The sequence below is a fragment of the Asterias rubens genome, chromosome 17, assembly GCF_902459465.1.
Source record: "Asterias rubens chromosome 17, eAstRub1.3, whole genome shotgun sequence".
Classification (NCBI taxonomy): domain Eukaryota; kingdom Metazoa; phylum Echinodermata; class Asteroidea; order Forcipulatida; family Asteriidae; genus Asterias; species Asterias rubens.
The window spans coordinates 4,747,304-4,760,764 of NC_047078.1; the positions used below are offsets into that span (position 1 = coordinate 4,747,304).

The following is a 13,461-nucleotide window of genomic DNA, read 5'->3' on the forward strand; positions in this document are numbered from 1 at the left end:
GTAGAGATGTTGATAGTATAAACCATTGTGAGAAATGGCTCCCTCTGAAGTAACGTCGTTTTTGAGAAAGAAGTTATTTCTCACCAAAATATTCGAATTTGATTTTTGAGACCCCAGAATTAGATTTTGAGGTCTCGAATTCAAGTATCTAAAAGCACACAACTTCGTGTAACAAGGTATATTTTTTTTCTTCATACTATTTTGCAATTTTGACAACCAATTGAGTTCAAATTTTCACAGGTTTGTTTATGTGGAGATACACCAAGTGAGAAGACTGGTCTATGACAATTTCCAAAGTTGTCCAGTGTCTTTTAACGGCAGTGGACACTATTCAAAGACCAGTCTTCTCACTTGGTGTATCTTAACATATGCATAAAATATTAAATCTGTAAAAGTTTGAGCTTGATTGTTCGTCGGAGTTGCGAGATAACTATGAAAGAAAAAAACACCCTTGTCACATGAAGTTGTGTGCTTTCAGATGCTTGATTTCGAAACCTCAAATTCTAAACTTGAGGTCTCAAAATCAAATTCGTGGAAAATTACCTCTTTCTCGAAAACTACGTCACTTCTGAGGGAGCCGTTTCTCACAATTTTTTATGCTATCAACCTCTCCACATTACTCGTTATCAAGTGAGGTTTTATGCTGATAAATATTTTGAGTAATTACCAATAGTGTCCACTGCCTTTAATTTAAAGAGTGGCTCCAAGGTCGAATTAAGTTTTGTGATGTTATGGAAAAATATATTTTATAAGACAAAAATTGCACTTTGAATGGTGTCAGAAACAGTTGAATCTTACACCATTTTGACGTGAGATTGACTTGTATTTTTGTTCCCTTTCCTGAGGTGACTTTTAAAAAAAAAATGAGTGCATCACAAAACATATTTTGACCATTAGGGACCCTCCTTGAAATTAATTTCTTATCTTCACAATTTAGGGACTTATGCCAATGATGTAGAAGTAATAAACAAAATATATTTAAGAAATTGCCTCACCTCTAACAACTCAAGAGATATTGATTATGATATATGTTTTTCTGACAGTATATGTGGTTTAAATTTGAAAGTGATTAACTTGTTGGGAATATTGTCACTTTGTGCTGCACCATTTCTTTTTGAAACATTCTAGCAATTTGGCCAGTGGCCACGAAAGGAATGACAATAAACCAATACCAAATATGCTTAGAGGCACTGGACATTATCGATAATCACTCAAAATAATTGTTGTCATAAAAACCTTACTTGGTAACGATCAATGGAGAGCTGTTGATCGTAGAAAAACATTGTGAGAATCGGCTCCCTCTAAAGTAACGTATTTTTGAGAACGAAGTAATTTCTCACTAAAATGTTTGAATTTGATTTCGAGACCTCAGAATTAGATTTTGAGGTCCCGAAATCAAGCATCTGAAAGCACACAACTTCGTGTGACAAGGGTGTTTTTTTCTTTCATTATTATCTCGAAACTTCAACGACCGATTGAGCTAAAGTTTTCACAGGTTTTTTATTTCATGCATATGTTGAGACACACCAAGTGAGAAGACTGGTCTTTGACAATTTACCAATAGTGTCCACTGCCGTTAAGTGTCTATCCTTCAGGAAAAAAACACCTTGGTCCAATTCAATGGCTCTGCGTACCGCAGAATTCTGTGCTTACAGCACCCTGTAATGCACATAATTTTACAGGCCTTTTTCTTACAAAGTTCCTTCTGTCATTTAAATTTTTGACTTTTAAGCTGAACTTCGTCTGTTATATTTGTTCTCCATATTAACTGTGTCTTTCATACAACTTTAGCTAGACAAAGAGTATTTTTCTTAATAAAGTGTACAGTTAAGATTTTATCTCAAAAGTAGAAACCTAACAAGCAGTAAACAATACATGCAGGATACCTTACATTTATATTTTTCTGGCTCATTTTAAATTTCAGCTTTTTAAAGTTTTAAGCTAGGGTTTAGTTTACAGGTAGTGTCACACTTACACTTAGTTAACTTTTTTTGTTGTAATTCTCAAAGACCTCCACTGTGAAATTACAAATATTTCGTTTGAAACACCCCAGTTGATTAGAAATTAATTAAATTTTGACTACAAGTTTGAGTCTTCAAAACTCCCCTCGAAGCGCGTTTTGGAAACTCCAACTTCTGCGGCATCCATTTGTGAATGCTTAGGCCTGACGTCATACACAGGTGACTTTTAAAGGCAGTGGACACTATTGGTAATTACTCAAAATAATTATTAGCATCAAACCTTACTTGGTAACGAGTAATGGGGAGAAGTTGATGGTATAAAACATTGTGAGAAACGGCTCCCTCTGAAGTGACTTAGTTGTCGAGAAAGAAGTAATTTTCCACGAATTTGATTTCGAGACCTCGTGTTTAGAATTTGAGGTCTCGAAATCAAGCATCTCAAAGCACACAACTTCGTGTGACAAGGGTGTGTTTTCTTTCATTATTATCTCGCAACTTCGACGACAGATTGAGCTCAAATTTTCACAGGTTGGTTATTTTATGTATATGTTGAGATACACCAAGTGAGAAGACCGGTCTTTGACAATTACCAATAGTGTCCAGTGTATTTAATGTATCCTCTTGATAAAGCCCGGTTCAAACTTCCTGCTATTGTGAATGTGAAGCAAGTTTGTACATCACAGGGCTGTTTTCGCTGCAAATGTTTTGCAGGAATTGAGCACAAGTCAGCTGTTTCAAATTATTCGTTGTGAATCTGTGTCGTATTGTATTGTTTTCACATTCGCAGGAAGTATGAAATTGGATTTCATCATAAACAATGACAGCCACCAATCTTCGATTCTACATTTAACTTTAAAAAAATCTAACAAAAAAAAGCAAACAATCAAACAAACCTCTTTAGGCCTATGCTTTTAAATTGTATTTTTTTGGTGAAAGGGATAACAAAATGCCCCTGAGGGCCAAAGCTTTTGATTATTTCCGCTTTTTACGATTTTACGAAAACCAAACGTTTGTACCTTGCTGACCCATTCATGTTTAAGATGATAATTTGAAATATTTAAACACAAATTTGAAATTTGTGAGGTCTGAAATAATAGATATTTTGACATTTTCTGATTGAAAGTGTTAAATTCATCTCAAGAATGATCCCAGCACTGAACTTAATCTATCCCTTAAGGGACAAAAGGCGCTGTTCAGTCAACTGTACCAATTTGAAAATTAAAGCTTGCCCCTAGTCTGTATACAAAGTTGAAGAAATGATAAACCTTCTATCTGCCACATCTGACGGGCTTTAAAGACTCCGGACACTATTTGTAATTAACAATAATTGTTAGCATAAAAACTCACTGGGTACGAGCAAGCGAGAGCCCTGATAGTTTAAAACATTGAAAGAAACTGCGTTCTCTGTAGCAAAATAGTTGCTGAGTAAGAGGTAATTTCTCACTCAAATATTTTAATCTTATAAAAGACTTCAGGCTTGAAGCTTTTTTTATAGTCAGTCAGTCATCTGAAAGCACACAAATTTCTGCAACAAGGTTTTTCTCTTGAAACTTCGATTCGATAACCGAATGAGCCCAAATGTTCACAGATTTGTTATTTTATGCATACACATATTATGTTGGGATACACCAAATGAGAAAACTGGTCTCTGACAATTACCAAAGGTGTCCAGTGCCTTTAAATTAACGCTAGCAATGGTAAATTTTGTGCGGTTTTATAGGAAGTTGGTTACGATTATTGTTACATCTAAGCCATCCCAATTGTTCCTATCTAATCTACCTAATAGTGCCAAACTTCATATAGCTGCTATTTAGCAAAAGAATATTGATTAACAATTTTCTGCTTAGCAAAATGAGTATAATACCAGTCACAAACTGTATTTTTACATGTTATTATGGCTGGTAATATTAGTATGGTAAGCATAATTTTGTGTGTGCTTAAAGCTCCTATTTTGTTTGTGCTTAAGCAGCTCTAGGACATTGGGCTATGGTGGTGTTTTAGCAGACTCCTATATAATTGCTTGTAATCCAGCTTATCTACGTGTCAAATGCACTGGACACCTTTAGTAATTGTCAAAGACTAGTATTCTCACTTGGTGTAAGTATTATACATATGTTGGGATACATCAAGTGAGAATACTGGTCTTTGAAATTAATACCAAAAGTGTACCCTGCATTTAACAAATACTTTAAAATGAAATTCATGCATTTTTTGTTTTAAATTTGCTGCAAATGGTTGTGTATAAGCATATTCGCAATAATGTTTTAATTTGAATGAATTAAGTAAACAAGTTTATTTTTGTAAAAATGGCGATGTAAGAAATGTGAAACTGACAGATTTATTTATCATGCATGTCTCTGGACCCGGATAAGGTAAACATCCAAAGTCAGATTCTTCAAAAGTTTGAAAGGAATGAAGTTAAAGACACTCTAGACACTATCAGTAATGACTCAAAATAATTGTTAGCATACAATCTTACTTGGTAACGAGCAATGGAGAGCTGTTGAAACGGCTCCCTCTGAAGTAACATAGTTTTTGAGAAAGAGGTGATTTCTCACACAAATATCAACTGAAGTCTTTTATTATGCATCTGAAAGCACACAAAGTAATGCAACGAGGGTGTTTCTTATTTCACTGTTCTCTCGCAACTTCGATGACTAATTGAGCCCAAAATTTTCAATACTTTAGTCTTTGACAATTACTAAAGGTATCCAGTGCCTTTGATTGGGTGCCACTGTGGGCGCCTGAATGTGACGAACAATTGTAGCTATATTAGTGACAATCTAAAACCAAGATTATTAAGAAAATGTACATGAATATAGTATACTAACTTGCAATATGCAATTTGTCCGCACTGTATTTATTTTGCTAAAACATTGTAATTATTTAATTAAAGGGTTCAATTTTTCGATCGGTATACAGAACCAAAGGTGGTTACTAAAACAAAAGGCGGTAACCAGCCATGAAAGTTTTGTGCTTAGCTGGTTGTCCGTTTATATTTTACTAAGATTGCAAATTTGTGAACTCACATTTCTGCTTAAAATGGGCACAGGTCACAAATCTGCTTAGTAGACAAAATCGACTCTAAAGAAATTGTGTCTGACAGCAAATTGGCTATAAAAATCCCATAAAGATGTGTATGTGGTTTGTAACTTGACCAATATTATAAGAGTTGCTATAGCACATGAGTATGGAAGTGTATTGCAGTTATGATAACTTATCGATACGTACAATATAACTTTGCATTTATCGTGTACGTACATGATAAGTTATTCTGTACTTATGTTAAAGGCAGTGTACACTATTGGTAATTATTATCATAAAACCTTACTTGTTGACAAGTAATGGGGGAGAGGTTGATAGTATAAAACATTGTGAGAGACGGCTTCCTATGAAGTGGAGGACTTTTCGTGAGAAGGTAATTTTCCACGAATTTGACTTCGATACCTCAGATTTAGAATTTGAGGTCTCGAAATCAAGCATCTTAAAGTACACAACTTCGCGTGACAAGATTGTCTTTTTCTTTCATTATTAACTCGCAACTTCGACGACCAATTGAGCTCAAATTTTCACATGTTTGTTATTCTATGCATATGTTGAGATACACCAAATGAGAAGACTGGTCTTTGACAATAGTTTCTAGTGTTTTGTAAATTTTGTTCATGTGGCGGCAATACGCTTCCGTACATGAGCCCAGAACATTTTACCCACTCGCATTGAAAGAAGGATCTTCGACAAAAATGCTTAATATTATTTTAACTTGCATACTTTATTACAAATCTATATACTTTTTGTTGCATCTATTTTAGCAATGTACATTGGCACGTTAAGTTATATTTAACAGTGTTTTATATAACTCTTTAAGACAATTCTGAGGCATAAATGATGTAAACAAAATTTAAATAAAAATTTTGCTATTTTTGAAAGGAAACAACTTGTTTGATTTGTCTGTGTTATTTTCGGGGAAGTAAACCCAGTCTTCTCCCTTGGTGAAAACTCATTCAAAAAGAGCCTCACAAAGCCAGGCATCACCAAAACTACAAGCCATGGCTCAATTTCATAAAGCCTGTAAGCACAAAAACGTGCTTAGCACAGAAAGTATTTCTTAACAGAAAGTTTTTTTGCTGAGAAAGGGGAAATGTGTAAGCAGTATTTTCTGTTTGACAGCTTTATGAAACTGGCCCCAGCTGTTAAAGTAAAGACCTCTATCGTGGTGCTGGGGCCACCTTGATTGTTCTCCAATTCAAATCGATATTACCAGAGCGAGGCTGGAAGGAGAAACAGTCTGGTTCCTTTTTGTACGATGAGCACTAGCATCCATTACTGCTATTGGAAACGTGATACACGACCAAGATGAAGGCAGCATGATAATGGTATATTGGTAGTTTTTCGGGAAGTAAAACATAATATCAGCTTCGCCAGCAATGCTTATTATATTAGTTAGGGTTCGCTAAGGAGTAAAGGGTTTCCCCAAATCATGATACTTTAAGGAAGTGGACACTATTAGTAATTACTCAAAATAATTATTAGCATAAAACCCTACTTGGTGACGAGTAATGAGGAGAGGTTGATGATATAAAACAGGAGAAACGGCTCCCTCTGAAGTAACCTAGTTTTCGAGAAAGAAGTAATTTCCCACGAATTTGATTTCGAGACCTCAGAATAATTTAGAATTCGAGGTCTCGAAATCAAGCATCTGAAAGCACACAACTTCGTGTGACAAGGGTGTTTTTTCTTTCATTGTTATCTCGCAACTTCGACGACCGATTGAGCTCAAATTTGCACAGGTTTGTTATTTCAGCATATGTTGAGATACACCAAGTGAGAAGACTGGTCTTTGACAATTATCAATAGTGTCCACTGCCTTTAAACACATTGTTTGCCTCTTATACACAGACGAACTCTGTAAAAACCCTCTAAAGACCTCCCGAGATTACGAGCATATAAAGAAGACACAATGGGGCTTGACACACCATATATCGAGCACCATTAATGTGTATCAACACAAACCAAATGTTTCACATTCTTTCGCCTTCATGCATTGTAATTATCCCAATCCTAAAGCACGCTTGTTGAACACCTGTGGCTCGTGTCACCGACCTGCCAACGTCACGACTTTTAACCAATCACCATGCTCCGTGCTTCTTAAGTACCGCCCACTCACACTTACGTCCAATCGGAGCTGCCGTTACTCCTGCTACGGTTTGTATGGAATGCAGCCAGCGTGTTTTGTGTTATGTAAGCTCTGAATGCAGTGTTTTAACGCGGGCATTCGCAGACGACATTTTATTTGCAAATGCAATAAGTCACACTGGATTTTCACACATGTCAACATGACTCTGATTTTCTTTGGGACGAGACCTCGTTAAGTAGCCCTTTATTGATTATTCGTCGACCGCCATTGCTTCGTCAATTAATGGTCATTTCCGCTAGTGCTCGAGGTTGTGCAAATGAAGGAAGAACACCTCTTTGGAACACTGGACATGGATGGAAAGAAGAGATGTTAAGGTAAGTGAATGACAACTCGTCTGTAAAGACGAAAGCCTTGCCAGGGCAACATTTTATAAAGCTGATAAGCAGTACTGCTAGACAAATTTCTTTGCTAAGCAAACATTGAGTCGGGCACCAGCCACAACCCACAACCACAACAAGGCAAACTATAACGTAATTTGGGCTGGTAACCTGATTCAGCTAAAGCACTACTATTCTGTGTTTTTGCGAGTTTTTGCGCATACATTACGTGTTTTCATGGAATTGGGTCTAGTAAATTATAGCAACAGTCTTGCGACAGTATACTATTTTTACTAAACTTATGAGGACCTTTTTACACAAGGCTTTCTTATACATGTAGCCTGAACCCAACCACACATTGGGTGCGTCCCCGGGTCGACCCCGGTGTGTGTCATTCTGTTTGTCCAGGACGAACGTGTGCAGATAATTAGGATAACTTTCCGTACGGCGTCACCACTTTTTCACTTATTTTTACAAAAAGGGATATCTCATTGAGGTAAATAAGATACTATATTATTTCATATCGAATGAAAAAGTGGTGGCGCCATACGGAAACTTTTCCGACAATTACCCACGGTTGACCTGGAAAAAAAAACGCCACACACCGGGGTCTTCCCATGGAAGCTAAACGAACGCACCCTGTATAGTAGTGCTTGCAACCATGGTGCAACAAATAGACCACTGTGGTAGCACATGAGTAATTTTTCAAACAATGTCTTACAATCCCTGAGACTTCCATTCAATGGGTTCTTTTCTTTGGGATTGCCCGGATTAAATTGCCTAGTGTGACATGATCTTCATTAAATATGCTGTCCATGCTGTATGCAACAGATGATATTAGTTAAATTAATCAACAGATGAGTCTAACATTGGCTACATCAACTTGGGCCTAGCTCTGTTGAAATTGTTAATCACAAACAACATTTGGAGGCGAAATTTCATATTTAGGTTAAACTCAGTTGACATTGTTACCTTTGCCAAGACACAATACCCTAATAAGTTGACCTACATCACATGGTGTCAGTGCAGCACAATCCTTTTTGGTAGGGCCATTTCCGGGGTTGGTTTGGTGTTTTACCTTGAGTCTTCTAAGATACCCAAGTTTCATACAAGTTTTGTTCGGCAGAAAATACCATGTGACAAACTAAATGTTATTGTTTCTTATTGGGCCAAAATTTATGAGACTGCTTTACTGCATAAAAAATGCTGTGCTTCATGGGCCTTTGTATAAGGAAGGCACTAAAAACTAACCTCTACAGCGGTTCGGAACTTTTCGTGTGCTCTCGCTCGGAACATTCCGGCACGGTTTGCGACGATCCCCCACGCAGCAGGTTTGGGGAGTTGTTACATAAGAGTGGACTAACCACTAGGACCTGGTTGTTAATATTTTCATGTTTAAAAGATGCAAGCACTGCTTCAGACCTCTTTATTCAAGTACATTTGTAGCAGCAGGTATGGGGAGTTGTTACATAAGAGTGGACTAACCACTGTGACCTGGTTGTTTATATTTTCATGTTTAAAAGATGCAAGCACTGCTTCAGACCTCTTTATTCAAGTACATTTGTAGCAGCAGGTTTTGGTAGTTGTTACATAAGAGTGGACTAACCACTAGGACCTGGTTGTTAACATTTTCATGTCTAAAAGATGCAAGCATATGCAAAATGACGTCATAAGGTCGTTCTCGCTCGGGTATTCTCCGATGGGCCGAACCGCTGTGGAGTTTAGTATTTAGTGCCTTCCTTTGTATAATTGTTGATAAATAAATGCGCTGTCGTTACCCTCACAGAAACACCTGCTGTACATACTTATGGCACCATCATTTACCGTTTAATAGTAATACATGACTTCATTCTCGGCTCCAAGAAAACAATCTGCTTGCAATATCATGCTACTGTTTGTGACATTATTTTTCTCAATTTAAAGACACTGTCGGGCCCTTTGGGTAATAAATGTCAAAGACCAGTCTTCTTACTTGGTGTATCTCAACGTATATTATGCACATACTAACAAACCTGTGTAAAATTTTGAGCTCAATTGGGAGATAATAATGGAAGAAAATACACACTTGTCACACGAAGTTCTGTGCTTTCAGATTCTTGATTTTCGGGACCCCAAAATATAATTCTATGGTCTCGAAATCAAATTCAAATATTTTAGTGAAAAATTACTTCTTTCTCGAAAACTTCCGAGGGAGTTGTTTCTCACAATGTTTTATACCATCAAAGTATTCCAGTGCCTTTAATAGTGTCCAGTGCCTTTAATAAACATGACCTTTCAATCCATGATTTATACCCTCCTTGAGTCATAACGAAGCCTACGCTAGATGTTGAAAACCATGAGTTACGGGGCTTCAATATTTGACTTGATACAGCTCTCAATCAAACATTGATTTTTGGATCTCGTCTGTCAGACCTTGTTAAAATGTTAGAGACGGCTTTGTGTAATTTGAAAAAAAGGTATTGAATACATATAGGATCAGATGACATACATGATATGACGACGTTCTATAGTGAATACGACATCATATAGAATGCTTGGGAAAAACAAAAAAAATAATAATAATAACATACAGCACTTATAGATCGCACATTATCTGAACAAGAAAATGTCATTCAAGGGCCGGTTCCCAAAGTCCTGATTCATTTTAAAAGACATGTTCCGAAATGTATTGAGTGCTATAATCAAAATCAAGAAGAATGCTTGTCGAACAGAAAATAACACGTACGCTAATAAAAAGTCAGAACTTGGTTGTAATGCCTCCTGCTGGCATTTAGAGAGAGAGAGGGACTCAGCTTGTATCATGAACTTTGGTAGTTTTAATCACGTTAACACTTGGCTGCCATCTTGATGGAAAGGTACATGAGTAGGGGTTAGACTCTAGGGGGCGCTAGTCCTGTATGTATGCATGTGTGAATGTGACATCCCCTTTTCTTTAAAGATTAATACAATGGAAATGAAGATTAATCTCAAATCTTTTAAATCAAATGTTCATTAGTCCAGTTTTTCCTTAAAATGTTCAGTCCTCCGGAGAAACATTGTTCTGTTTAAAAGAGTCCAGGTTGATTAAACTTACAAATTTAACTGTTCTTTATTGTATGACTGTGTGTCTGATTGTGTGTTTATTTGTTGTGTTTAGTAACATGATGGTATGTTGTTACAAATCAAGTCTGTTTGGCTTGTTCACTCTCCTGCCTTATCGCGTCACTGTCGGTGTTCCTGAGGGGCGGTTAGAAAGCGGTCTGCTCTGGGGTTGTGAAGGAGCATTGCGAACAGGAGTTGGTTTGGTAGAACTCAGGGGAGCTGGTCGCAGATGAATCCTGTTTCGTCTGAGCTGACTTCCACTTTCCGTTTCCACATTGTAGGATCGAGGAGTAGTTGGTTTGCTCATAACTCTACCTTGGCTCCAGGTTTTGTTAATCGGATTTTGGATGTAGATGGGTTGATCGTTGAGGAGTTCTTGGATAGGGGTACTGGTAGAGCGTCTGTTGTAGTATTGCGTTTGCGAAGACTGGTCTGCCTGCAGTATATCTCGCACATCGTCACGATCTGGTGGGGGTGATGTACTGAAGGTAGTGTCGTCTTGTACTTTCTTCTGTTCAGTAGCTCAGCAGGGGATGCAAGGTTTGACTTGAGTGGAGTTGCACGGAGAGTTAGGAGGGCTAAGTTGGGATCGTCCCCCGACTCTCGGCATTTGGTGAGGATTCTCTTCACTGTTTGGATATGTCTTTCAATGAATCCATGACCTCTGGGGTAGTAGGGTGAAGAAGTTTGGATCCGAAAACCGTACTGCTGTGCTAGGGCTCGGAATTGGGAAGAGGTGAACTGCGTGCCATTGTCACATACGATAACCTCTGGGATGCCTTGTTCGGCAAAGAGCACACGTGAAACTCTTGTGATGGTGCTTGCAGTGAGATTGTCAAGTTTGCGGATAAACGAAAATTTGGAGTAATAATCCGCGATGATCAGGTACCAGACCTTGTCGTGGTGGAAGAGGTCAGCTCCAAGGGTGTGCCATGGACGTGGTGGAACTTCCATACTGATCATTGGTTCACGCTGCTGAGAACGCTGGTATTTCTGGCATGCATGGCAATTTGTCACCATATTGTCAATGTCTTTGTATATACCTGGCCAGTAGACACAAGATTTTGCACGCAGCTTGCACTTGTCGATGCCCTGGTGACCGCTGTGGATCTGTTGTAGTATGTTCTGTCGCAGAGAATTTGGAATCACGATTCTACTGCCAACCAGGACTGTGCCGTCTTCTATGGCTACGTCATCTCGGACTGACCAGTATGGTCTGATGGAGCATTGTATTTTCTTGATGCTGTCAGGCCAGCCGTCTGTGACTTGTTGTTTCAGCAGCTGGAGGGTCATGTCTGTGGCTGTCTCTTGCCTTATCAGCTCCAACTTTGTTGGTGTCACGCTCACGACATGGTGTATATGGACTTTCATCTCTGGTATCTCATGCTTTTCCACTGGGGAGAGTCGGGAGAGTGCATCCGCAACGACCATCTCTTTACCAGGCTTGGAGCGTATTTCTATATCGTAAGCCTGTAGACGCAGAAGTATGCGATGTAGTCGTGGTGGGGCCTGCATTAAGTTTTTCTTGTGGATATGCTGGAGTGGACGGTGGTCACTTTCCACGAGAAATCTTCTACCGTACAGGTAAGTATGAAACTTCTCACATCCGTATAGGACTGCTAGTAATTCTCGCTCTATGTTTGCATATCGTGTCTCTGCTGGTGTGAGAGCTTTTGATGCAAATGCTATCGGACGACCTTTTTTGTACTAGGGTTGCTCCTAGTCCTCTGGTTGATGCGTCAACTTGCAGTATTACAGGCTGCTTCTGGTCGTAGTAAGCGAGTGTGGTGTCTGATGCTATCAGAGCTTTGATGGAGTTGAACACTTGTGTGTGTGATGGAGACCAGATGTACTCAACATCTTCACGAAGGAGTGTCCGCAGTGATGCGGAGTGGTCAGCTAATTGAGGGATGAATGGGCCCATGTAGTTGACCAGCCCTAGGAAGGTTCGCAGTTGTTTCCTATCACCTGGCGGCTGCATCATTTCAACCGCCTTTACTTTATCTGGGTTGGGCCTCACTCCATCGGGTGAGTATATCAGTCCGAAGAAACTACATTCAGTCGTTTTAATGATGCATTTTTCGGCATTCAACTTGATCCCTGCACGTATGGTGTGTTCCATAGCTTCATGAAGGTGTATGTCATGGTCTCTTGCGCTTTTGCCGAATACTTGTATATCGTCAGCGATGCCCACAGTGCCTTCACAGCCACGATAGGTTTCGTCTATCTTTTGTTGAAAGACATCCTGACTCATCCTGAGACCAAAGGGCATTCTCAAGAATCGGTATCGGCCAAAAGGGGTTTTGAATGTGGTGAGGTACGTAGATTGTTCATCTAGTTCGACATTCCAATAGCCACTTCTGGCATCAAGCTTGCTAAACATTTTAGCACCGGATAGCTTAGGTGTGATTTCTTCGAGAGTAGGCACAGGGTAGTGATCTCTTTTGATGGCTCGGTTGAGGTCCTTGGGATCTAGACATAGGCGCAGTCGACCGTTTGCTTTCTCACGTATCACTAGTGAGTTAACCCAGTCTGTTGGCTTGGAAACTTTCATGATAATCGCTTTGGATTCCATCTCATCTAACTCTCCCTTGAGTTTATCTCTGATCTCCAAGGGAACCCTACGTGGTGGGTGTATAACCGGTCTGGCTTCCGGATCGAGAGTGATGTGGTATTTAAAGTTCTCAAAGCAGCCAACAGTGCCATCGAAACAATCGGGATACATTTCGAGGTCAGATTTACTCCCGATATTCGGCCTCTCGAGAAGTGGTGTATTTCTTTGGATGTATTTTGGAGAACGATGTGGTGTTTGTGATTCAGTTCTCGTCGCCGATGGGTCAGCGAAGTGAACGCGTTGACCGCTGCATGTATCTTTCGTGAGCTTTTCCTGTTGAAGTTGGACAGGATT

General features: G+C 39.0%; 1 protein-coding gene across 1 annotated transcript; it reads right to left on the reverse strand.

Moving 5' to 3' along the window:
* Nucleotides 1–10,856: 10,856 nt before the first annotated feature.
* On the reverse strand, nt 10,857–12,068 carry LOC117301725 (uncharacterized protein K02A2.6-like). Its single transcript, XM_033785753.1, has one exon. It carries the CDS (start codon nt 12,066–12,068, stop codon nt 10,857–10,859), a length of 1,212 nt encoding a protein of 403 aa, XP_033641644.1.
* Between the last annotated feature and the right edge of the window lie 1,393 nt (nt 12,069–13,461).